At 40.6% G+C, this 27,258-nt stretch overlaps 1 protein-coding gene and 1 long non-coding RNA gene across 4 annotated transcripts in view; one reads left to right on the forward strand and one right to left on the reverse strand.

Annotated features, from left to right (window-relative positions):
• LOC121961554 (FERM domain-containing protein 5-like) overlaps nucleotides 1-27,258 on the forward strand; it is an 83,817-nt gene that overhangs the window by 42,369 nt on the left and 14,190 nt on the right. For 2 of the 3 annotated variants that reach the window (XM_042511629.2, XM_088079678.1), the window contains exons 2-5: nucleotides 21,155-21,259; nucleotides 23,025-23,067; nucleotides 23,223-23,301; nucleotides 27,019-27,116. In XM_042511629.2, the coding sequence (XP_042367563.1) occupies nucleotides 21,155-21,259; nucleotides 23,025-23,067; nucleotides 23,223-23,301; nucleotides 27,019-27,116 (325 nt within the window). Of the gene's footprint in view, nucleotides 1-4,432; nucleotides 5,030-21,154; nucleotides 21,260-23,024; nucleotides 23,068-23,222; nucleotides 23,302-27,018; nucleotides 27,117-27,258 lie in introns of those variants that run through there. The other variant, XM_088079672.1, reaches the window with a different exon arrangement.
• LOC121961641 (uncharacterized) lies at nucleotides 226-912 on the reverse strand. The gene is made up of 3 exons (XR_006107073.2): nucleotides 578-912; nucleotides 427-495; nucleotides 226-332 (listed from the first exon to the last, which is right to left on the reverse strand). It is a non-coding gene; the product is annotated as an uncharacterized LOC121961641 (long non-coding RNA).

A 27,258-nucleotide genomic window follows, 5' to 3' on the forward strand; every position in this document is an offset into this window, starting at 1 on the left:
TTAATACTGCTTTAGAGATAAAAAGGCAGGGTGAGAATTCTTATGAATGCTTATATTTTGTAATCAATTTTTTCACCTATACTTGCTGATACAGTCACACCACAGTGTGTGTTCTCACCAGGTGAAATACATTCCTGCTGTAGCAAAAGATTACTCTTGCATTCACCTGCAGAATAGCTTTTGATTAATGGAATTTAATGGTTTTTCACTAGGTCTATAGCTTACCTGGTGTAAACACCTTCTTTTTAGTGCATAAAATCGGCCGTGACCTCAAAACCAAAGGACACAGGGTTGAGCCGAGCCACAGCATCAACCATGGCCTTTTCATCATACTGTGAACAAATGTCCAGAAATTCAGTTAAGTTTCAGTTTTTTTCTTTAAAGACACTTGTACAGTTTCTTGCACAATATAGACTATATACTCACACTTGTTATATTGACAACATCCAGGACGAAAGCAGCTGCTAGCGCAGGCTCAAAATGGCAAGTGTCATCCTGATAAAGGAAGGACAAAGACAAAAACGCATACATTTAGAATTTATTTTACATAAAAAACACGAGGAGACTCAAGTCTTACATGGCCTTTGTAGGGATAGTCCTCCTCTGTCATAAGACCGTTGTATTTGACGTACTCAAATGCCTGGCTGGGGAGGCCGCTGAAACAAACCAAGTAATGTTTAATGGGCTGAAGCCTAAAACACAAGTATTATTGTTATTACTGTAACTTATAATGTTTCATATAGCTATAACTATTTCTACTGTTTCTTACCCCATGCATCCACGATTGCTGAAGTCTTTGGCAGAGGGTACGCACTACAAGATGCAAACCAAGGAGGCACTTGAACCCAACCTCTACTCTCCTAACATCTGAGTCAACAATCCAAGGCTTTTGCTAGATCTTTAGTAGCTTACAATTGGTTATTTTAAGAAAGACAGGGTGTTTTCAGAAACCATGTAAAGTGTCTTAAAGGATGTCCATCTCCATTCCATTCCATTTATATAGTCTTATTACACATAAATGTTGTGCCCTACAAAGGTTTTCTCATTCAGATATTTTTTCAAATTTAGAAGCAGCTATAGTTTTGCTTCAGTTATTTTGTTTGGTTTTTAATTGGTCTCTTTTTGTTCTTGGTTTATGATATTCAGGAGAACTTCTTGCCATCTGCTTAGCTCAAAACTCGTGTTTGGCAGTAAAACATTTCTCACTGGTCCTTCTGGTCTGGGTCAAGTTTGTCAAAAAATAATAAGGTTAAAATTGATTTTGACATTGTTTTAATGTGAAGTTTCTAAGGCTTTCAACATTTATTTTTTCCACCTGCCTTGTTCTCCTCTGGTGTGCATCTCCCTGCTCCTGGGCCAGCCAAGCACAGACAATGCTGGTGTATTTAATTATACATACCTGGAAGAACAGTAGCACACAGTGGCCAGACTATCCTACTCCTAAGTGTCTTTGGTTGTGGGATGAGGTCAAAAGGTGAGATGAGCGTGCTCTGTCGATGTGCTGTCAGATTCATGCTCATAACATTTTTAATCACATGACTCTTGCCCACCGGCAATGCCAGTTTGTTGGTCAGTTGTTCAGTTTGGTTCAGATAGAACTGTCTCAAGAACTATATATTGCCATGCAATTTTCTACATAGATTCGTGATCCACAGAGGAAGAAGTCCATTTTGTCAAATATTGGATGAGATTGCCCTGAAACTTGGTTCAGGCAATCATCTCCTTCTAATGAATGGTAATAACCTGGGTTATTCCATGACTTTTCATCTAGCGTCATCATCAAATCAAAAATTGAAATTTGTCCAGGACATTAGTTTAATAGTAATAATAATGATAATAATGCATTTTATTTATAGAGTGCTTTTAACAATGCTCAAATATGCTTTACTGGGAGAAAAACATAGTCAATAAAATCAGTTAAACATATTGAAAATAAAACCAAGATCAATAAAAGCAAGACAGATAGGCATGAAATGTAGATAAATCAAACACTGAATTAGATTTAAAAAGGTGGGTCTTGAGGTGGGATTTGAATGTGCAGAGGTCAATGCCATCTTGGAGGGGTTTAAGGAGTGAGAACCAGAGGGTGGGGGCAGCACGAGGAAGGCTCCGTCCCCCCAGGTTTGGCGCTTGATCCTGAGAGGGGTGGAGAGAAGGCTAGCATCCGAAGAGCGGGGGTTATGGGGAGGGAGTGTACGGGCGGAGCAGGTCAGCGAGGTATGGGGGGGGGTTTGTGAAGGGCTTTGAAGGTTAGGAGGAGCAATTTGTACGGGATGCGGTAAGCAATGGGGAGCCAGTGAAGGTTTCTGGAGGATTGGAGTGATGTGGTTGAAGGATTTGGGTGCAGGGTCGTGCAGCAGAGTTTTGGATATATTGGAGTTTATTCAGAGCTTTGGAGATGGAACCGAAGAGGATGCTGTTACAGTAATCTAGACGGGAAATGACAGAGGCGTGAATGAGAGTTTCAGCGGCTGAGAAAGAGAGATAGGCGGAGACTGGCAATGTTACGGAGGTGGAAGAATGCAGTTTTGGTAATTTGATTAATGTGGGATTCAAAGGTGAGATTTGTGTCGAAGATCACGCCAAGGTTGCGGATGTGAGCAGAAGGAGACAGGGTGGAGTTATCAATGGTGACTTGGGGCCAATAATAATGAGTACAGATTGGTACTTGCTACACAGGTCAGTCTGGGAACATTTGTTTGCATCCAGAGTTTGGTTTCGGACAGGCAGTTGATGAGAGTGGTATGGATTTGAGTAGAGATGGTTTTGGTGGAGAGTTGAATGTCATCGGCATAACAGTGGAAGTCGAGGCCATGGCGGCGGATGATGTCACCGAGGGAGAGGAGGTAAAGGATGAAGAGGAGGGGACCAAGCACCGAACCCTGAGGGACCCCGTGGGACAGAGGGGCAATGGAGGAGGTGCAGTTATTGATCTTGATGAATTGTTGTCATTTAGTGAGATAAGATTTAAACTAGATGAGGGTGGTGCCAGTGATGTAGAGGGAGGATTGGAGACGTGACAGGAGGATAGCATGGTTGATGGTGTCAAAGGCTGCAGAGAGGTTGAGGAGGATGAGGATGTTAAGGTGTCCAGAGTCCAAGGAGAGGAGGAGATAATTTGTAACTTGGAGTGCTGTTTCTGTGCTGTGTTTAGTGCAGAATTCAGACTGAAATGTTTCATAGAGGTTATTGGAGGAGAGATGAGTTTTCAACTGGGTGGCAACAATATGTTCTAGGGTTTTTGGCATGAAGGGGAGGTTGGAGATGGGTCTGTAGTTACTGAGGGAGTTGAGTCGAGGTGGATAAGCTGCTGTGGATGGAGTCAATTTTGTTTTGAAAAAAGGAGAGGAAGGAATTGCATTTATCTGATGTGAATGCGTTGGAGAAGTTGTCAGGGAGGGAGAGGAGTTTGTTGATGGTGGAGAAGAGAGTCTTCGGGTTATTGGAGCTAGAGTTGATCAGGTGGGAGTAGTAGGTGGACCGGGCTGAGTTCAGGGCATCTTTTAAATCTTGGAGGAAGTCAGTGTAGGCTTGAAGTTGAACTATAAGGTGTGCTTTCTTGTATAGTCTTTCAAGCTGTCGCTTACGGGATTTCATTTGGTGAAGATCGGGGGTGTACCAGGGACCTGAATGTGTGAATGTGGTCTTGGATTTAAGGGGAGCTTAATGGTCTAGACAGGAGGAGAGGGTGTGATTGTAATAATTGATTTGATCAGTGGAGTTATCGGATAGGGGAGTGGACAGTGAAGCAGAGAATTTGGAGGGGGAGATGGATTTGATGTTTCTGAAGGTGATTGTCCATTTCTCCTTGGGCGTGGGGATGGTGGAGGTTAATGTCCATAATTATTGCCAGGTGATCTGAGATATGGAGATTCAGACTGGATAAGTGAGGAATTGAAAGACCAGAGGAGCAGACCAGATCGGGAATGTGCCCACGGTTGTGGTTGGGGAAGTTGACACATTGAGTGAGGTTGAGGGACTGTAGCAGGTCCAGGAAGTCAGTGGCAGATTTAAAATTCGCGTTGTCAATGTGAATGTTAAAATCTCCAAGGAGGAGGACAGAGGGTGATGTGGCAGATAACTGGATAACAAAGTGGGAGAAATCAGAAAGAAATGACAGGTTAGGTTTGAGTGGCGGTAGATGATGGCGGTGACAAGGGGGGTTGGACTGGGGAGTTTGAAGGCTAGGTGTTCGAATGAGTGAGCAGGAGAAATGGTGATGGGGATGATGTTAAAACAGCAGCAACACCATCTCCGCGCCCCTCAGACGTGGTTGTTCCATATAGGAGTCTAACCAAGGGGAGTGGTTTGGTTAAGTGTAGAATAGTCAAGTGGTTTATATCAGTTTTTAGTAAGACAGTGGAAATCTAAGCTATTGTCTGTGATGAGTTCGTAAAAATTAGGCTTTTATTGTGGAGGAAACGGGTGTTAAGGAGGGCGAGTTTAGGTGAGTCTGCTTTCTGATTGGTTGTGGATGAGGCGGAAGTGAACGGCTGTTTGTTGTGATGACGTCGTGGGAAGTTACGGTAGCGGCAGGACCTTGCTGAAGAAATGGAGTTTGGGGACAAGAAGTTGTAGTTAATTAAACGACCGGGGCTTCTGTGACGACAGGAATGGGGGTCTGCGTGGTTTTGAAAGTGTTGTGGATCCGTGGTGGAAGTGAAAAGCGGAGGCGTGATGTAATACGGCGGCTGTGGGATCCGGCTGGGGAGCGGGAGGGAACTAGCTTGCAGCTAGTGGCTGGATCAGCAGGCGCGGAGTTCAAAAGGAGGAACACCGTGAAGCCCAGGAGTTTCCACCGGATACACAGCAGCATGCCAGTGAGCTGAAAAAGAGGGAAACCAGAGCCAGCAGAGCGCAGGACGGTAGATGGTGGAAAAGCCGGGTGGCACTGAGGCTGACTTACACGTCCGGACTCCAACAGGAGCCCACAGCGGTGAATGGGTACACGAATACCCAGAACAGGAGTCGGTAGATAAACTTAGCACGGAGGGCCCAGAGATCGGGCCCGCTGCGGTGATTCAGCACGGTAAGTTTCAGTCCTGTTTTGTTATCTTCAGACGGAGGTTTCGGTGATGTCTGTGAGAGGAAAGGGAGCAGGATGATGTTATAAACCACTGAGGTTTCTTGACAGGTGTGGCGAGGCGGCGTGTGTGCTCTGTGATATTACCAAAAACCAGCAAAACTAGAACATTTCCATAGTTCTTAGAAACCTATATTGCTAATTGGCAAAGATTTGCATGCTAACACACTAAACCAAGATGGTGAACAGAGAACATTATAACCGTTAAACACCAGCATGTTCATATTGTCATTTTGAGCATGTTTAGGTGTAACTTAAAGCACTACTTTGTCCTTCCAGTCTTTTGCGTAAAATAGGGGGGGAAGTTTAATAACTGCATACTTGATCAAAACATCCATATGCAAACTCTCTTTATGAAAAACCTTTTGGATTCCTCATTCACTGTAGAAGCATGCAAGAAAAACACAAACTAGACTAATTCAGCATAACATTGGGTGAGTAATTAATATACAAATGATCATTTGGCTGGTTTTGTATTGTTTGCAGTGGAACTACACATTTCCACAGGAAGCTAACACATTTCAATGACACTAAATTGATTTAGATAAAATATTACTTACAATAACAATACTAATCCAAAGCTTTTAATCTACCCACTTTGTCACATGAATCCTCCTTTGGCACTGTTATCACAGTACTCAAGAAGTTAGAGCAGGCAGAGTAACCTAGATGCACCTTTTTCCCGGCAAAATACTTAATCCGAGCAGACTTCAAGCACTCACAGGTAAACTCGGCATGTACCACAACCACTACACCTACTTTCACACAGGTATGATAAAACATTTACATCTAATGATGCAACCTTGTGCCTGGAGCTGTGGCTGCAGAGTTCAGTGACCAGTTTGTTGAGGTGTTTACATAGTCACAGAGGCTCCTGGAAGAACCATATTGCCATCATTATGCACGCAAGACAATAATATGCATACTGCCAATGTAATTGAAATAAAAATGATTGATGAGTTATTTTTTGTTTACCTAATTTATATTTGCATGTAAGCCCTCAGCGTGCTCTGCCATAATGAGCTTTCTATTGCAGTCTGTGGAAAAGACACTTACAAACACCTGATGGTGCAGGTTTAAAGGAGTGTGTGTGCTGTGCAGTGATACTTAAACTGCATCCGAAGGTTGATACTATCACAAAACATGTATGATATTTTTCTACCATACTGTGATTTGAATTTGATCAAATGTCTTGGGTCCACAGCCAATAGGAAATGGCTAATTTAAGTTTGTAATCGCAGTTATATATCTAAATAAGGTCCAAGACTACAGTAAGGCCTCATGCAGAAACCCTCAGACTAATAAATTAAAGTGTGAAGAACATTACATTTCTATTTGCAGGACGTCTCCTGTGATCAGGAGCAATGTTCCAGATTTTTGGCACCATTTAGTCAATCCAATTTAGAGTGTCCCCTCATTTCTTAAAAGGCTCAGTTCAGACTGACAGTAATATTTTTAATGTGAGAAAAATTGCATGTCTGTAATATCTTGAGGCCAGAGTCAACGTCTCTTTTTGGAACTGACAATGACGTCACTGCAGATCTGTGACAAAGACAATGTAATACTGTATGTTTTATCCATTTTCCAGAATGAGACCTTTGCAGTATGTGTAGCCTTGAAGCTTGCAGACTGATTAATGTAATAAAACAAGTTTAAGGTCCTTTGAACTTTATTCGCAGTTTAAAACTTCAATATTCAGGTATTCAAATTACACTACATTTTTGTAAAACATCCTTAGAGCACTGAATGTGCTTTGTCCGGCATTGCTGGCGTTACCAGAAAGTTTCCAATTTTTGTGTAAATTTAGGCCAAAAGAATCCTAGCACTCTCAGACAAAGCTGACAGTGCATCCATAACAGAGACCAATACATAAAATATGCTGTGCCTATGCATTATATTTCCCCACTGTCATCTGTATAGCCTGTCATGTGTGCAGTTTGTACATCTAAAACCAAAAGACTTTGAACAGTTTTTGTATAATGCTGTATAAGGCCTTCATTCAAAAATACTATTCAGCTTCTTAAATACTCTGAATATCAGTTAAAAAAGATACCTAGAAAGACAGACTTTCTTGCGATGTGTATTTTTAAATAACTAAGGTTAGACTATGAGCCTATGGATAAAATGTGCATTGCTACGGAGTTTGCTTAAATGCCAGGCACTGCACAAGCTCTTACCTTTCTCCACAGAGAGCAAGCATTCAGCTGCACTCCCACTTGACTTTGAAACATTATCCTGGTCTGATATTTTTTTTTATTGCTTGCCAATTTGTTTTATATTTCACGGCCGCAGTCCATTGACGTAGAAGTGTTCTCTTATGAGTGTTTGTTCATAGCATCTTGCTCAGGATTTGTACACGTCATAAACGTTTGCTCTCATACCTTTTATAGTGACCCTTTGATCTACATAGGCATGTTTTCAGAGCGTGTTTGATATGTCATCAACAGCTATATGAGCAATGCCAGAACAGTCAGTGCAACTTCTCATTTGTTCGCATAATGATGTTTATGTGAGGCCAGGGACAGTAAACATGACTAAGACTTACTCTGCCAGTTGGATATGACTCGCAATTGTTTGTGTTTAAAGTGGATGTACTCATGTTTTGTTTGCATCTACCACAAAGTAGCCAAAGCAAGCAAGATCTAGTGAGATGAGGAAACAAGGACTCAGGAGCTTTACGTAAAACTTTAAGACTCTGGAAGGACTCGTTGAAAGTGCTCAGTCCCTCGAGCTGCAGGGTTAAAGGAAGGACAGAGAGAACAGGTGCTCAGTGATTTGTCTTCTTTTTATGTCATGCACATCACTGCCCTTTTCCTGGAGAAAAGCCTGAGAGACTTCTCAACTGGGCCAACAAGACACTTTTTGACTGTTTTGTACTGTTTCTCTTCTGCTTTATTTGTTCATCTTTCCTTTGTTATGTTCCCTCTCCATGTTATTGCTTTCTCCTCTGTCCAGTGCCCCTTTATTCACTTCTTTTCTCTCCAAAAACCTCCTATTAGCAGTTAGAGCATTACAGCAGTGGTGCTCTCAGAGTATGGTTGTCCCCATAACTCTTATGGGTTTCCTTCTCTCAGGGCCACTTCTCCACCGTGGCATCGCTTTAATGGAGCCCCTGGGAACCTCAGTTGCTACCTAAACGAGTAAGGATTTACACAACTGAGCAGTGATTGTGAACGCAGTCCCAGCATCACTGAGACCAAGGGCAATAAGACGGCAGCCTGCTGACAGCGAACGTCTTTTTAAGAGGATCGCTGTCTTTTCGACTTTCAGCTAAGGGCTTTTTTTAGGGCCACGTGAGTGAACATCAAAGACTATGTAGAGGTGTATTACGGTCATGTAATGTCATACCTGAAAGCCTGTTGTCTCCAGGGATGATATTGCTTTGTACATTAAGAAGCTCTTTTGTTTGTGGGCTTGTTTTTTCTGAAGGATAATTCGTCCTTATGTGGATGTCTTCAGTTCCACAACCATGTGCCAGTCTGCTAGGAGACACAAACTATATTATGGTAATGTTTGAAACCAGTAAGGCTTTAAGTGAACCTGTTGGCACACAAATAATCACATTTTTGCAAAGTTTAGATGTAATGGTGTATATTAATTTCATGTCCGTGTACAAAGTTTGAAGCTAGAGCCAGTGGGAGAATAGCCTTGCTTAGCATGAAGAGTGAAGCAGGAGAAATTAGCCTGCCTCTGTCCAAAATTCAAAAATAAGTCTACCAATACTTTGAAGCTCACTGGTTAACATGTTGTAATTTCTTTTTTCATCTGTTTGTATACTCCCTGTTTCCAGTCTTAATGCTTCAGCACTGACAGATGGAAAATGTTAAGCTGTGGTAGCTTAGGTTTAAAATTATTTTATTTGTAGGAACATTGTGTTACGCGGGTCATAACCACGAGAACAGGTGTAACCGTTTCAAAACACACGTCAACACCTTTTTGACACATCTACAAATGTAACCATATTATTATTATTATCATTATTATTGATTTTTTTTTTTTTTTTTTTGCAAGCGCACCTAGCTATGATGCTCAGAGGGGGCTATGAGTCCCTATGTCCATCAGTGTGGCAATTTTTTTAATTGCCTACTTTTACAAAATTCACTTTCAAGACAGCATAGCTGGAAGGCTGTACATATTCTGCATGAAAATGGTTAACACTATAAGCCAAGCTAATTAAATAAATGACTGCAATACTGTTGCTTTCAAAACAACTCAACTTGAACACAGCAACATGCCTTAGTGTTTTCACTCTCCAAAACAACAAATGTGCCTGCGAGTTATGGTCATCATAGCCTATAACAAGCAAGATAGCTGGAAAAAGTGACAGGAGATGCCTAAACGCAGACATAGGATCAATATTTTGCTATCCTGATCATGTAGGGAATTGAAACAACGAACCATCACAAAATAAAACCAAATGCTGATTGTAAGCATCACAAGATGGTCAAATAAAATACATTATTGTACTTTTTAACATTATTGTTCATACATCCTACAGAGAGCAAAATTATCATAGAGATACAATAAATGTTGCACACCTGGCAACACTGCTGCAGGTTTAATGTATAAAAACAATGTTTTTATTGAAATTATTCTCAAGATGAGCCAAAATACTTCACTTAACAGTAAAATAAGACGTTGAAGCAATTACTGTGTGAAAGCCCAGCCACATAAGACAAATATTGTCACATTAATATTTCACACACACTTGTTTTGTGACCTACACTTAGGTTATATCCGTGGTAGAGTAATATAGCCTGAGCAATTTTAATATGTGCCACCATGCTGTGCAGCAAGAATGAATCACCAGCATACAGCCAAATGTAAAGGAATGGCTAGGCAGCAAAATAAAGATCCAATCTTAGACAGTTTTGGGGAATTACATGGAGGGGAGTCTAATCTATAAGCAGGGGTATGAGTCATCCTCATAGAATAAGGATTGGGTAGCGTTTTATTATGTTTTTTGAAAGCATTGAAATCTGCTGATTAATTTAATTGGCTGCAATATAAACTTTCCTGCCCACACTGAATTAACCTAAAAGAGAAAACAGCATCGCAAATATTTAAGAGAATTTTCCAGCATATTCTGCTAATGTGCTTCTCTGAGCTCCTCTATGTAAACACTACGAGAGACTCGGTGAAACCTTTTTAGCTTGCAGTGCACATCACCAGGTTATTTGAATTCATGCTTCTCCTATTCATCACCAAGTTGTTGGTATCTTCTGCTCATTACTTTGAAATACGTCCAAATGTGTAGAAACATACCTGAATAATACTCAACCTATCTACGGATGGCATTGCAATATAACTGATTTATTTCTTCCATTACATTGTCAGGGAAGGCATGTTGACTGTAAATCTTCTTCCGTTCAGCTGCTGACTGACAGGAGCATCCACTACGGTCTTTCACTTCTGTGCCGGCTCTCAAGAGTATAGAAAGTACACATTAGCATATCATAAGATTATAGTAAGCCATTTAGCCGCTCGCAGCCTTGGAGGCAGCAACTTTGAGAACAGTGAAAATCAGCATAGAGATCATGCAGTGAGGCACTGAGATATGCTAAACCATCAACACTGCAGTTGAGCCCCAAAGAAGCGGGCGTTGTTTAAGACCACCGTAAACCATTCGTCGTCTTAATCACCTGCTACCCAGAAGCTCAGAGCTGCATATAAATACAAAACTAAAAGAAAACACTGTGGAGCACTGGAGTTACCAGGCGCTACCGTTGAAGCAGTAACCTTTCAGGACCATTCACTTAGTTGTTGCAATTTCCATCCTCTAGTTTAAAATGACACCATCATTTATTGATGTGGTGTTTCCCAAGCTGATATGGAACCCCTCTCAATAATTCATCTGACGCAAGGCTTGTCCAGGCCCAGAGAGTGGCGTGCTGCTGCTCCACTAAGGACCACAGTGATCATTTGGCCCCAGTCTGGGTTATTTCCATCTCTCCGTTTATCACTTTTATTATAGCTGTGATGAAACGCTGCGTGTGCTTCCATAAAGCACTTATGGGCCTCTGCTTGTTTAATACATTCCTCTCCTACTGACAGGCCTGCACTAATCTCATTTACCCATGAGTCACTGTGGCTAATATCACGGCTGCCCGCTGCACACACCCCCATACTATTACTACTCTTATCACTGACATATCACATTTCTCATAAGAAACATATTACATACATGAACATGGGTGCATGCAGGTGCACACGAATTGTTGGTTATTGATACCGCTATGACTATTACTACCGCCACAAGCCGAGCAATACTAACAGTACTACTAGATGTTACTTGTGTTGCTACTACTACTACTGCCACAACAAGTATTTCAGTGTCTACTGCTTTCTTGATTAGTTTGATTTGCTCTGACTAGTTTTTAAAATCCTTTTCCTACTGCTTAAATTAGTACGAATTGCAGACGTCCACATCCTCAGATACACACTTAAACTTCTCATGTGGGATTCAGAGGCATTTTGTGCTTAAACAGGATGTCTAATCTCTCCAGTGTCTCCTGTGCTTGTCCTGGGTGCCTATCTTGTTGGACATACCCAGAATGCCTTCACAGGGATGCATCAAGGAGGTATCATGATGCCCATCCCAGCTCTCTCCTTCCAGTTTGGAAAAGCAGCTATGCTAAGCTCCTTAACCTTCCCATAAGGGTGAGCTCATGAACAGGACCCTAAGATACCATTTACCATTATCTGAGGGACTGTTATGGACTCTTTACTCACCTTCACTCCATTTGCTTCCCACTCTGCTTAAAACCAACCAATCTTATCACTCAGCTGCACTTTAAGATTCTGTCAAAGTCACAAACTTGATGATGTCAGAGTACAACACCAGCTGAGAATGCAACAGGCTTGCTGCCAGTTTTGTGGACACAAGTTTTTAACTGGTTACGAGACCCTGTTGACTTGTAGCAGTGGCCCTGCCACCCTCTACTCCCACAGCTACTTTTCAAAGGATACTGTCATCAGCCTTTATCAAGTCCTTGTCAGTATCCTTGTGTATCCTTGTCAGAGTAAAGAGCTGATCCTCTGTTCCACAAAAGATGGATTCTGCATTGCTCATCCTTAAATTGAGGTTTGACCATCTGTAACAGTCTCTCCACCACCACAAGCCCCATCTGCCAAGACAGTCTAGTTAACGCCTTGCCACCTCTTCCTCATAGAGTCGAACAAGCATCTTTGAGGTTGGCTGAAAGTTTGTCTTTGTGATCTCAAACAAACACAATTCTAACTTTTTCACAAAAGCTGCGATTGAAAAAGACAACCAGGTTGGAAACAACTGGTTTGCACTCACGTCTCTCTGGGCTTCATGTTAGATATGCGAAAGAGGCAAAGAAAACAGCTTGTAAAATGGCATAAGCTTCGATGCTCGCAGTACTACCATGTGAAAATGTCAAAGATCTGTATAAAGTGCAGTCCACATGTTTACATATTACCTTGTCATAGGCTACATGTAGCAAGTGTGTGATCGAGCGAGCGAGTGAGTGAGAGGATAACGGTGGATGTGTGTAAAACAGACAGGTGTTGTTGTTCTGAGAAGAGAAAAATAAAGATCAATATCTATTAGATCTTCAGATTTTTTCCCTATTTCCTTAATTTCAGTTGTATCTAACCGCCAGATGGTTTGAAGACTTATCTTTTCAGCTAAGCAGCCTACTTACTGTACTGTAGACTGAACAGACATTTATTTGGACCTTGGCCTTTTATCTGCTGTAAGTCTGTAAACACGTCCAAACCAGCCAGATCTCATATATACACCTGGACAAGCACACCTACACAACCCAGGGCCTGCAGGCCAGCCATTTGTCCTGACCACTGAAATCAAATACCAGACCGTAATGACTTCCCTGTGAACTGGATGGAAGCTGACAAGACAATCATGGCTCCAGCTCCTTTATTTTTATCAAAGGCCCCAGCGTACACTGTGCCATAATATCATTTAAGCATCACCTATTTGTTTTAGTTTTACATTTACATCACGTTTTACGATGTCTGTTGTTCAAAGCTGTTTGCTCACTGTGATAATTTGGATTGGGACATATGGCGAAAATGATCATCACAATTTTATTTTACTCATTGTATGGTCCAAAGACGACCTTTGCCTCCTGAGTGATGATTACAGATCAACCTCAATAGTCTTGTATGTTTTTCTATATTTTCCATTAGATTTTTGAACACATTAGGAAAGTGCGATCCTCTTTACAAGCTGCACAGCTGAGGAAGCTGTACTCAGGGTGAGTTTAGAAAGTGGTAGATGAATGAGGTTTAATTACTTTGGGAAGTTGGTTTGGGTGACTGAGTGGAAACACCATTTATCAAAAATATGTTGTGGGGCAAGATTCACAGATCTAACCCTAATTAATCTTACATAAGGGGCATCAACTGGCCTGTAGAGGAAAAAGAAATATGTCGGACGTGTGGTTGAATAAGGACATCATGAAAATCCTACAGTCATTTCACTTCAGCAGATTAGGAGAGATCAGTTATAGAAAAGCATGAAAGCAGTCTAGTTGGTACTACATGCAGGAAAAAAACAGATGTTCATGTCTATTCAGCTACTGTTTGTTTGTACTAAAATCTGTCAGCGAATGTCAGTGCAGACTAATTCTGTAGGAACCCATAGGAAAACAGGCTGACATTAAGCTCATTAATAGTTCCAATTCTCTGCAATGTGATGTGATGAGATGAGAGTCGGCAATGTTTAAGATACGCTTTGTTTACTCTGAAATGTAATGTAGCCTCACTGATTAAAACTCAACTCAATAGATCTGTTTCTGAAGCCCAATTAAAGCCTCTTTTGACTTGCCTGTCACGTGTCAACCTTGGTCCTTGTTAAAAAGATGTCCCTATCTCTTTTAAAGCTTAAACAAAAATGTAACACTTGCTCACCCAAAATGTCGAGATTAATGCAAGACGCCTACAGCATTGGTTGTCAACCCTTTTCTGTGTAAAGGACACCTTGAATTGATACACATTAGATTGCGGATGCCCAGTTGATAAGATTTTGCTTCAGTGGACCTCCATCTGAAAGGATTTTGGTTTTTAGAAATTATTAAGATCAGAAATCTGTGGCTGTCAACAAATATTTTTGTTTGTTCCTAAATCATTTGACCATTCGTAAGGAGTGGGAAAATCACCAGAAGCTCCACAGTATGATCTTATCACAATTCTTTAGACACAACACAATATTTTTTATTTCTTTTCAAATGTTTTGTGACATGCTGAGTATTGAGATAACACATATTGCGATAGATTGCACTTTATTAGCTTATTCTAACTGTAAAATAAGGCCCTAAAGGAAAGCTGTTTTATCTAATAAGATTAATTCATAAATATTAAGTTTCTCACTTGAATCGTTTTTATTGCAGAGAAATGTATCTAGTGGACTGAAAAAGATGCATAGATTTTCTTATTCTGGCTGCCAAAACTGTCATTGTTATTTGCAATATAAATAATTTATGTAATGCAAAAGTCAATACTTGGCATCAGTGCATCGATACAATATTGACAAACAAAATATCGTGCTACTATACTATATCGATTTTTCCACCTCTCCTACTGTTAGTGCAGTACCCTTTTGTTGAATATAAAGAAGAAGAAAAAAAAACACACTCCCACTGCAAAGCCTATTGTGTGACTGTTAAGCCATTTATCTCAATAGCAAGTTATTTCATTTCTAATGGATCTAATTATTTTCCCCCCGACAGCAATAAAAACCTAAGGGAGAGAAAACCGTGAAAAAAAGCAATTCCCACACTGAAATCACATGATCACAAAGGACATAAAAGATCTGCAGTTTATAAACTCAAAAACAATAAAGCAGTGCTTCAACTGGCAACATACAGTACTGTATTTCCTCTCTGCAGCCACCAGTGTATTGCAGCTTGGCTCTGGGTTTAAATCTCATAAGGATGTTGAAGAACACTTAACTTCAGATCAATAATGTTTCTGCCTCAGAGCCTGCCTTTGTGTCCCAGTGGAGCCCCGGTCAGCTCACTGAAGTTCAGTGTGTCTCATCAGTATGCAACACAACACCACACATACATTAGAAGTGTTTGGTCAGCTGCCTATGGGCGAGAGAGACTCGGCTGCTTTCTGTCGCTGTTTAATCGAGCCAGACAGTAAGCACGGGACAAAGTCAGAGCGCACTTCGATCTCATCGTTGCAAACCGCATCAGAGTGCAGAGTCAGGTAAATTACCAGGAACAATGGGATTACCTGCACTCATTGTTATGCACAATAGAAGACTCCAGATCAGAAGCTCTTTATTAAGTCGTACCATTTAAAATCTGTTGTAACAGCTGATAAATCCATCGTGCAAAGTATGCGTGCTTACATTGTTTTTGTGGGTGAGGACATTTTTTATAGCTTCATTCATTTCCTTTTCATTTTTTTGTTGAAGTGTTGGACTGAGATGAATCGCCCTGCCTCTCTGTTGTTGTTTCATAACTACTAACTTGGACATGGATCATCTCTCTCTCTCTCTCTCTCTCTCTCTCTCTCTCTCTCTCTCTCTCACACACACACATACAGTTCGGCATGGTGTGTACAACCACGCTGGTGTACACATAGAAGGAAACAACATGATTAATTGGGGAGGCTTTTTTGGGCATCGTTGTAGTTTACACTACAGTGCGCAGCAGATGGAGGGAGTGGGAGGTATAGGCTCTGAAAATGTTGTGGATCTGGAGGTTTCACAGGTGTACCAAAGACATTTATAATAGAGCAAGAAGGATTGAGGCTCCCTGGGTGCATGTGTTAGACTGCACATTGATGTGTGTGTGTTTCTATTTTTGCTGCTGGCATAGTCAGCAGGCCTGTCCTGGTGAGTCAGGGTGTGTGTGGTGACAGTGACATACAGACACACTGACGGGGGAGATGGAGGGTCAGCCCGTTGCATCCTGGGAAAGGTCTGGCAAGTGCAGAGCTTGACACAAGTGGAGCTGATAGGTGTAGGTTAGGTTGTGCTTTGGTGTGGCTTAAACATCTGCTTACTTAATTTGTTCATATACATCCATCGGTGATGTTCTTCGATGTAATATAACCTCAGTTACTTCTCAGAGTCTCTTGCAGGTTTATCATTATAGTCGCATGTTGTTCAGACAAGCATTTTCTTATAATGTACTCAACAAAGACTTTGTTTTATTTTAAGTCACATCCTGGACATACTCCAGTGTAGTGAAGTGCTGATGCAGGCTGGTACAGAATGTTGTCAAATGTAGACGTCTGTGTTAACTGACACAAGACTCATGGGCGCTGGTTGGAAATGTTTCACCTGAGCAAAAACTTTGGGCGTGTACAGAGATTAGAGAAACAAGGACTAAAACAACAAAAAGGACCAGAGTCTCTGGTGTGTTCTGAGTTTAGTCAGTGGCTGAGTTCAACACACCGACACACTCCTTTTACATGGCTGTTGCATATGTTGCCGTTAACATACAGTCGGTACATTGGTTGATTAGGTTTATTAAACCCAAACCAACAATAGTCAGATTACTTTATAAATTAGCTGCATGTTAGCTAGCAGCAGACACATTGTTGTGCCAAGTTCTGCCTGTCCAACAAGATTTGCATGCACACTGCAAGAGTCCGCACAGTGTAAAGCCAAGATGAATGTAGGATGTATGAAATTCACATTGTCCAGCCAGAACAGCCCAAAATATTGGCTGGTAAAAAAAAATTTGACCCACCAGTGACTGAAAAGTAGCCTAACTCAGGCGGTGGACACATTATTCAGCTGAATACTGAATTTGTACCTGCAGAGATTTGCACCCCCTCCTTTTTGAGAATGAGAATGCTGTGTTGTTGGCGCCCAGCGGCTCACCTGCTGGAGCGGGCGACCCATCTACAGGGGCTGTGTCCATGCTACAGCAGCCGCAGGCTCGAGTCCAGCCTCGGCACTTTGCTGCATGTTGTCCCCTCTCTCTCCGCCTTTCATGCTAAATAACTGTCCTGTCAAATAAAAGCAAGCAAGCCCCCCCAAAAAAATCTTTCAGAATGCTGTGTTGTAAATCTGGTACAAGTAATATCAGACATACCCATGATGAGATAGATACTCATGTGATTATTGTCTCAGTCATAATGAAGTGCATTTTGTAAGCTACAAAGTATGAGTCAAATCCCAGCAGGTACAAAGCAGTTTTGTCAAATAATGCATCCACCTATTGTTCTTTTTCAGACACATGGGGATAAAATACTGTTGCCACCACATATTTTTTGCTGTTTTAACTGTAAATTGTGAATTTCACACCTGGTCTGAAAAAGGAGAGGTTGCAAATCTCGGAAGGTAATAAAATATACCTCTCAAGAATAATGTATCCACATTTGAGTGGAGTTTTGGGGGATTTGGCTCAACTGGATTTCACACAATTGACGCTTGGTTGTGAATCACAAATCAGTTCTTCTGAATACTTGAATAATTTACCCCTTTACGCTCAGCAATGACAATTAAAATCAAACTGTGGTAGCAATCAAATGTTGTTATACTTGATTTAAGTGACCTGTCTTCATGAAGTGACATGTCTTTTTCCACATTTAAAAACTTCGTTTTAGAATAACAGTTAAGCACATTTGTTAAAAATGCTTACAAACACAGCAAAAAAGAACACCAAAGATTATATGTACTTCAAAAATAGATTGAAGAAGAAAAAAAACTTTTAGCCATGATCAAGGTTTGGCAATTTCAGACAGTCAGTTGGTCCGCAAGAATTTTTAGATGTGTCTCCACAAATCGAAAGCTTTTCATTTTTAGCGAAACATTTGTTCAAATCATGGGGAGTCTTGTTGGTTCTGATTTCAGAGGCCGAGCAGAGCACAAACACAGACACTCTCCTGCAGACATGCTCACTGTGTGTTGTGCTGAGTTGTGCCGAGCCCACAGAGATTTGCATGCAACGTGCACAACAGAAAGCAAAACTTATCACACTTCTTAACGAATACTATGGCAACTCTTTAAAAGGTATATAATCTTCTTGGTGAAGGTCTTCAATGGTCGTAATTGATATTAAGTGTAATTTACGTGCTTTTACACTTAAGAGTCATTAGTGCTTTAGCAGAAATAGCATTTCCTTGATATGATTGGTCTTAAATTTGCAAGGTTCAGTAGAATATGAGTGATATTAGGTACAAGTTGTCACAGGGTGAACTGGATTGGGACTGACCGTAAAGAATTGTTCTGGAATATTCTATTTCAAGCCAACGAAAAACTCCTATCAATTTTGCACACCGGGACAACCAGACTTGTTGTGAGAGGAAATTTTGGCAAATGTTATCAGTGAGTTAATCTTTGAAATTACCAACCTTTCATTGCTCTTTGGCCATAAATGACAATAAGTGCAGTTTTATGGGACAGCTTTAATTTACTCCAGAGAGGGGCAATAATTCTTATTCCCAGTGTGACCTGACAATGTTAAGCCACGTGTGACCTGAGGGGTGTTTGTTCTGTTCTTCGATCTGATATTGAGTGAAGCAGAAGTGTGAACAGGCTTCATCACAGACATTCTCACTTTGTCTTAAATGATAAGTCTCAACAGGGATTGTGTCTGAAAATGGTTCATACATGGATTATTCAGTGTGTCTATCCTCCTGTCCTCTCTTTTTGATTGCTGTGCTGTGGCATGCTGTATTAAGACGGATTCATCAGTGTTAACTGTCCGGTCTTGTTCTCTCTCTGTCCTCTGTTTTCTCCCTCTTTGTGTTTGGTTTAGTCTTTCTCTTCTCTTTTTCCCCTTCCGTTCTCATATATCTGCCTTTGACTTTCTCTGACTATGCGGTTTTGTATGTGAATGCAGTGTCTCCTCTAAAGGGCACTGTAGGATATTTTATAGTGTCCTGTATCACTGAAGAAAGAAAAGACAGCCTATATCCTACTTGTACAGAGAGCATAGTTCTGTTGGAGAAATCTGTGAAATTCAACCCCAAGATCTCTTTGGTTTTAATATCACTAACTTCTACACATGTATACCTAGCATGTAAGAAGTATGTGTAAAATGGGTGGGAATGTCGGCAAAAAACAAATATTTGCATGTCAATAACTGGCCTTGAGGATGCTTTTTAAAGCTCCAAAAGGGGCAGAACCTGACCATGCATTTACTCTGAACAGCTTGTGCAGGATAACACCACCACTGTAAGGAAGTCTGGTATACCTGAGTATCCTCAGACCTATGTTACCTAGATCAAAAATGTAAAATTTTACACATTTTCACATAAGCACATTAGAGGTACTCGTAGATGGATTTTGTGATGTCTTGACACAGCCAGGCTATCTGTTCTCCCTATTCCAGTGTTTGCACTAAGCTAAGCTAAACTAAATTAAGCTAAGATAAGCTAAACTAGCTGGCTTTTAGCTGCATATTTACTGCACAGGCACGAGTGTCAGCAGGAAAGCAAAATAGTGCATTTCCATGCCAAAAACCATTTCAGTTGTTTTGGATAAGGCTGATAAGGAGCTAACCAAGCTAACTTGAAGGTGACATGAAGACATGGTGGTTGTTTCTTGTTTTTGGTCCCATTGGACCAAAATACCATTAATCCCGACAGCCTTGTATTTAAAAAAAACAAATGTGCATTGCTCCAAATGGTTTCTTTGAGGGTATCATCCCAAACAGAAGCACATGGCTAATTATTATACAGAATGACATTATTGGTCCATCAAAATGACCTGCCCTACTCTGCCTCTGACTGACTAGCACTCATCTTTGTGGGTTAGGTTGGTTAGGTTTAGGCAAAAGGAGTGAGACTGGTTGGGTCAAGCCAATCAGAGGCAGTGTGCCTACCAGGGTAGGATGGTCTAATGACTTTATTCTTTATAATACTGATGCATGTGCTTCTGTTATGAGACTGTGTAGCTATGCCCAGTACCTCATGCTTTGCCTGTGGACAAATGGCCGTAATAGTCTACAAAAAATATCCCATTGGACCAAAAGAATTATGACCTTTTGGAACAATGGCATGGCAACATTAACATGCCATCTCTACTGTTGTTTCTAATGAGATTTTGGTGATGATATTTTTTTAGGAATGTCTTTATCAAGCAGCTTATGTCTTTAATATGTTGCACCCTCCTCCCCTTATTTATCTGAACAGTAAGTGTTGGAGCCTGTTTGACACAAGTTTTGGCTCAGTTCAGAGTTGAATTTTTGCTGGCTATGCATTAGTAACCTAAAGCTCCAATTAGCCTATTGGCTTATGTTTTGCTGTACATTCAGTGGGAGTCTTGTTTGCACGCATATCTATTGTTGCAGTTAAACCTAAATAAAGACTTCATTAAAGCAGTGTTTTTTAATGAGCCTTTTGGGGCAGACGCAGCTTTATGTAAGAGCCCTGCTCCCACTGCCAGAATAGCAGGCCTGTTTCCTCTCTCACTGCAACACGAGATCAAAACTGTATAGAACATTTGAATCTGCTTGGCCGTACAACTTTTTATTTATCTTATTAACCTAACTAAAAATGTGAACATTGTATTTCCAGTTTCTTAAATGATACAAGAAGTATTATGGGTCAAGTTTTTGCATTACATTTCATGACACTGGCTTCCTCTCTTTTTCAGGCTGCCTTTCCTTTGCCCACACCTTGTTTCGCTGCTTTTCTAGGTCTTTTTTCTGCAGCAGAAATCTCTCAAGCTTTCACAGGTGGCTGCTGCCTCAGTATGAATATTTGATAGTCCTCATATATCTCCCTCGAGGGTAGTGAAATATTTAAACACTTTCTGGTGGCCGTTTGGACTTCTTAGAGGCTCCAAAAAAATGGACTTGAACTAAATAATATGGATGTAACACTATCAATATGTTTATGAAATGTCCTCTTCATTTTATAATATGCAGTCTTATTTGCTGCTCTACCTTGGTAGAGGGTAGACTTTGGATCTGCGCATTTACGTATATGCACCATTGATCTACTGGGGTTCATTAACTGTGTCTGTGAATATGTAAATATTGGGATGGAGAGGATGGAGGCTGTGAAATGAAGTTGTTGTTTTCTTGCTGTTTTTTTCTCTTCCCTTCTCTGGTTAATGTGCCTCAATAGCAAGTACATTATGTGGATTTTCTCCTATTATTTCTCGTTCAGCGTGATGCCAAAGGACAGTACCTGTTCGACCTCATCTGTCACCATCTCAACCTGCTGGAGAAAGACTACTTTGGCATTAGATATGTTGACCCAGACAAGCAGAGGGTAAGTATTCATTTTTAATAAGAAGCCTGACTGAATTTCACATGGATTTAATTCAGCTGAATGAGAGACACAATGACTCATGATTCCGTTTTGTCTCGTCTTGTCTCGTCTCTTCTTGTCTATTCTTTCTCCCTTTTCTTTCTGTCTCTCTTTCTTTCTTTCTTTCATTTCCAGTTTCTGTGCCATTCTTTGATCTAAAATATCTGGAATGCTTTTAAGTCATTTATCTCCTTGAATTAAAATCTAGTTCACACAGAGCGCATAATTTTCTTCTTTGAATAAGTTAATATTTGTGCACCCAGGTTCACAGGGTGTATCACTTACCCCATAAAAAAATGATGTTGTCATAAGTTATACTATAGATTGTATATAAAGAAGGATGACATGTCTCCACTCACTCCCACTGTACAAAAATAAAGCCAGAATATCCCAGATATGGTTGCTGCCATCATGGGCTGGTGAGGTCATTTGGAGGCAGGGTTTGTGCAGTAGTGCGCTCCACGGTATCGGGTCATCGCCATCCAACCAATCATAAGCTGTGCCATTAATCGTGAACACTCGATCGGCATGCCCAACTGTCGTGATGACCCTTTTTATTGCATCAAATAACTAGTTTCAATCAAACTTATGAGACATATGAACACTTAAACATACATTAGTGTTTTAAGAGCTACCTAATATGATAGAAACCATTTTTGGGATAAATTGATTTGATGTGGATTTTGAGGTTTTTGGCCCATGTCCCATCTGCTAACATGGATGGGCTGGGGTTATGAAATCTATTCACTTTTGGGGAGCTGTCAATGTTGTTCATATTGATATATGGTCTGTAATAAAAGTAATAGCGTAGTTTTTGACAGGCTAGACTCGATTTTGAGGATGACGGCATTCTTCAGAATCAAACATTAAAAGGTCCGAAGAAACTCTGTGAAGCTGTTACAGGGATTAGAGGCCCTCTGTGGCCATATTGTTCCGGTCAGTCTTTACCATCTCTGTACTGTATTTTAGAGTCTGTAGATCACCAGGCAGAGCTAAATGTCAAAAAAGTTTCACAGGCATTGACAGATGCTGTATTGAGTGTTGTTGGTTATGAATGCTAGCCCATTTTGTCTCATTATTCGTTTTTCCTCCTTTATATAAATATTCAGTACAGACAGGTAGACTTATGGGTCAAATGTGCAGTCTGGCACCAGGCCAAGCCCTTCAGTTGAGATTGTTGAATTTGCAGAGCTTAAAGCTGATGTTTGTTAATAATTGCACTTTTGAACTGTTGATGGGATAACGGATCCTTTCGAGGCTTGAAAATGTTATTTACTTGTAGATTATTTCTGCATTTTAGCTAATGGACGTTTAAGGAAACATGAATGCCGGTGTTGCTAAAAAGGTGAATAATCAGCAGCCTACAGCATCATTGCGTTTTCGCTGTATTGTGAGCGCAGTGCGCCATTATTGTCAGGGCGTCCTCATCTCACTGATTAGAGCCAGTTTGGCCTCGTGATGCTTAACACTCTGACAGAGAACAGCAGTCTCCTGATTATCTTGCAAACAGCTTTCCCTCTTCTCTTCTCTGCATGGAGACTGTGTTGGAGGGGGTCTAAATAAACAGAAGGCAAGGAGATGGGAGTAATTCTACTGTGCCTTCCAGCCATAGATTACAAGTCATCATGCTCAGCTGCTGAGCAATCAGACATCAGACTGACAGTTCGGCTGCCAAAGATTCAGTGTGCAATGTGCAGGCCTTTACCTCTCTTTCTCTCCCTTTCAGCATTGGTTGGAGTTTACAAAGTCAATTGCCAAACAAATGAAATGTAAGTATTTCAATTTAACCTGCCTTATTAGATTCTTAAATAATGAATCTTCAAGGCAACCTCTGTTTTTTGATAAAAAGTACACAATCATGTCAAACACATTAGAAACAATACATGACAATACATTTTAAATGTTTTTTGTGTTTCTTCCCCAGCCCAGCCCCCATTCACCATGTGTTTGCGTGTCAAGTTTTACCCACCCGACCCTGCTGCCCTAAAAGAGGAAATCACCAGGTAAGACTTAAAGACAGCTTGGTGGGACGCAAGTGGGTACAGAGGTGCTGCTGGAAATTTTTGTGGCCAGATTGGGCAACTTGAAATCTTGGGATTGCACACCAAACCCAGAAGACAGAGCTGAATTTCAGGAATTAAATTCTGTTGAAACTGGAAACTGTGTCAATATGGAGAGAGTAGGACTCACATATTGATCAACTTTGGTTTCTTGTTTTACAGTAAATATTACTAATTGTATGATGTTTATAGACTAATACAGGTGCAGGTAACATTTGACTTCCACAGCAATCCTGTTTTAATGTGTTAAGCATTTCATTGTGGTTAAAAGTGGTTGTCCTTTTCCTTAAAAAATATAGCAGCTTTATGATGCTCAATATGATACAAAATGATACAATATGATACGATATGCTATGCTTTATTGTCCCCATAGGGGAAATTTGTTGACTCAGTGCTGCACAGACAATGCCTCCACACCTACAATAAAAATAATCACACCATTACATCAAAAACACAACAGTCTAAGCAAAACAACATCAGATGTATAATTGCACATAATCCCAGTTACACCTTGTACAATATTGTGCACACATTGCACATAACACCTGTTGCACTCACCCAGTAATAAAAACACTTATTGCACATATTGCATAGCCATAGAATCTGTTTTCATTCAGATATCTTGAGGTGAGAGCTCGAGGAACCCCTTTGAAAAAGCCCATACCAGTTGTTCCTTTGACAAAATGTGTAGAGTGTTATTTAGCCCCCATCCTGACAAGGTATGCTGACATGGTTGGTATTAATGGATGCCTTAAGTTGTCTTGTTTCACAAGATACCACTACCTTTGCACTAGTTTAAAAACTGAGCATGCCACAGTAATGTCAGTCTCCAGTTGTTTTCGCCAGCTTGGGGAGGGTGGGGATGAGGGACGGATGGAAGTTTAGTTTTAGACCGACAGTCTTTGCCTCTGATGACTCTCCTTCTCTCCCGCTGATGAATTTTAGAAATTGAGAGTTGTGACATGTTTATGCCTCCTCAGTGATTTGTTTTGCCTCTCAAACTGTGTCAAACCAATCAGTTCATACCAGCAAATTGGACAAATGACAGTAGGGTTGAGCAAGACACACTCTAATGAGTTAACATTGGTGTCATGCCAGTGACGACTACGTAGCCTCAAGCAGCTACCCTTAATTAAGCAGCAATGAGGAGCAGGATACAAAGGTCTGGTAAGCTCATGTCTTTGTTGTGAAATCACTCGAGGCAATTCTATCAGACTTCTCGCAGCTCCCTCTGAAGCCACAAACAGCTGGATACAAATATTTTTTCAAATCTCTACATAGACAACCAGAACATTCTTAGAAATCCCTCAGATATTGTTTTTCCTCTGATATTGCTGCTCTGCTTGTTCATTGCATCTACCTGTTCGTTTGTCTGGCTGATCAGTGGTGGTATCAGAAATAATGTGGAAGAAGTGATGTCCATTTTAAAACTAAAATTCAACATAAGTGGCCTATTAACAAGCTTTTAGACTCAGCTAGGGAGAATTACATCATACATCTCTATTTTTGGGAGTCATAACCACAATCTAAAAACGCTGACATAGAGCAAACTTAAAATCCAAAGCACTTAGAGACCGATTTTATTGAACCAAAGGGGATGTCACTATCTTCTGCCTTGCTATTAACTTCCTTGTCTCATACAATCAGATCACAAGCACTCTTATATTTTACTGTTTTCATTTTATGCTTCTGCGGCCTGCTTTTAGATGATTGAAAAAAACGCTAAGAGCACTGTGGCTTAGTAAAGGTTTTAAAAAATATTTTCTTTCATCTGAACCGAGAATCCTTTTAGAAAATACAGGTTAGGTCCATAACCATTCTTACTATAGCTAGCAAAAAATGAATTTAAAATGATTTATAATATATTTTCATGGGAAAGTTATGAGTAAAAATGAGAAATAAGTTTGCCCTCCTCATTATCGTGTGAAAATTACCACCTTAAAGGTCCAGTGTGTAAGATCTGCGGAGATTTAATGACATCTCGCTGTGAGGATTGCAGATTGCAACCAGCTGAAACAGCTCCCAGTTAAAAGTCCTGTGGTGTTCATTGTTCAGGAGGTTTTTATCGGGAGCCAAATTATCCACAGAGGTCTGTTCCTCTCAAACACAAATGGACCAGGTGATAAAACAGGTAAAAATACTGACTGAAGCAGTTTTCATGTTAAAAAAAATCTGTGTTTTCCTGGCGCTGCTTATTGCAGAGGGGCCACAAATGGGCAAATTGAGAGCAAGTGTCTGTTTTGTCCATTCCAGGCTACTGTAGAAGCATGGCTGTACAAGTACCCACACCTTATGTAGATGTATTCAAAGATAAAAACACAATTTTTTTTCAGGTGATTATACATTAAAAAAGATATACTTGTTATATTATACATCATTTCTGCCAGTATATTCCCCTAAATGGACCTTTAGGAAATCTGAACTACAATACTTTAAATCATAATTTATCTTAAGTGTAGTGAAAGCATAAAGTGATGCAGGTTCCAAAGAAAAACCACAATATCCAGAGCTCAGCAGTGAGTCTATGTGCAGGGGGATTTGAGTATTCCTTTCTTTTCTACAGTAAGCTGCTGTGTCATGAAGCTCCTCACCACTACTGTACTGTGTGTGGCATCCTTGACAGCTGAACAAACTGCTGTAAGGAGTGAGGAGTGAGGCAGAGAGCTACCGAGCGTGCAGATCCCTGTAAATCACATCCCTCGACTGGTTGCCACGCAGTGAAATCTCTTTTTCGCAATCCAGCTCTTCTTGATTGAGCTGAAGCGCCAGCGAGGGACAGCGCCTTCATCCTCTGCCATCTGTTCTGACTGGAAGCTCAAATACGTAGCATAAATATGAAAGGTAGCAACGTTGTGCTCAGGTTTTCATGTTGCTTTTAGTTTTTGATTTTCTTTAAAATTTAACAAGATGGTGGCCCAATGCAAAACAAGCTCAATGGACACCCTACCTGTACTCAAGTAGCTTGCTGCTATACTATTTATTGCTTTGCTGCATGGAGAGAAGCCGAGTCACAGGCATTTGAAATGAATGCTGAGTGGTAAAATTGACACGAGTAATCTCTGGATGTTGTGGATGAGACCAGAAGATTGAGTTGCTCCCGGTGGACATCAGTGCAAACCAGCAATCATATTTTAGATCACCATCAATTCTCGAAATGATTATGCTTGAGCTGGAGTTGTGCCTCAGGGTAAGCTACATGTCTTGTGTCTAATATTCCAATAGAAAGCTTTGGATTGCCAATCACACATTCATTTATCTTTTTCTAAATGGTAATTATAGATTAATTATAAATGGGTGGTGAAAGGGCCCAAGAGTAATGGGTTTGTCACCAGCTACATTCATTTTACATTCCACTGAGCTGCTGCAGCTTCTCTGTAATAACCACAGCCACACAAACACTGAGCATCTGCCTTGTCTTTGTTTCTGAGAATAGCATTAACACATTAACACAACGTACATTTTCAAGTAGTTAGCCTCAGGCACTAAATTACTTCGTATTCTCAAGATTTTATTCTTACAATCTCTTTGACACACCTGCAGCCTCGAGGGACAACTCATTTTGTTGTAAACATCCACCACGTGTTTACAGGAAAAGGAATGCCGATATTGATCTTATCTAAATAATGACCCACATCAGTTTCTCTGTGTTCCATTCCACAGATATCTCGTCTTCCTGCAGGTTAAGAGGGATCTCTACCATGGTCGCCTCCTGTGCAAGACATCAGATGCTGCTCTGTTGGCTGCCTACATATTACAAGGTAGGACACGGGAGGGGGGCCATTATTTAAAGCTGCGGTTGGTAACCTTAATGAAAATGATTTTTTGTCATATTTGCTTAAACTGTCACTGAATCCTCAAAGTATTATATAACACAGATTTAAAAAAATCACAGAAAAAAAA

This window comes from Plectropomus leopardus, chromosome 1 (assembly GCF_026936395.1).
Source record: "Plectropomus leopardus strain MGB_pleo_1.0 chromosome 1, ASM2693639v1, whole genome shotgun sequence".
Classification (NCBI taxonomy): domain Eukaryota; kingdom Metazoa; phylum Chordata; class Actinopteri; order Perciformes; family Serranidae; genus Plectropomus; species Plectropomus leopardus.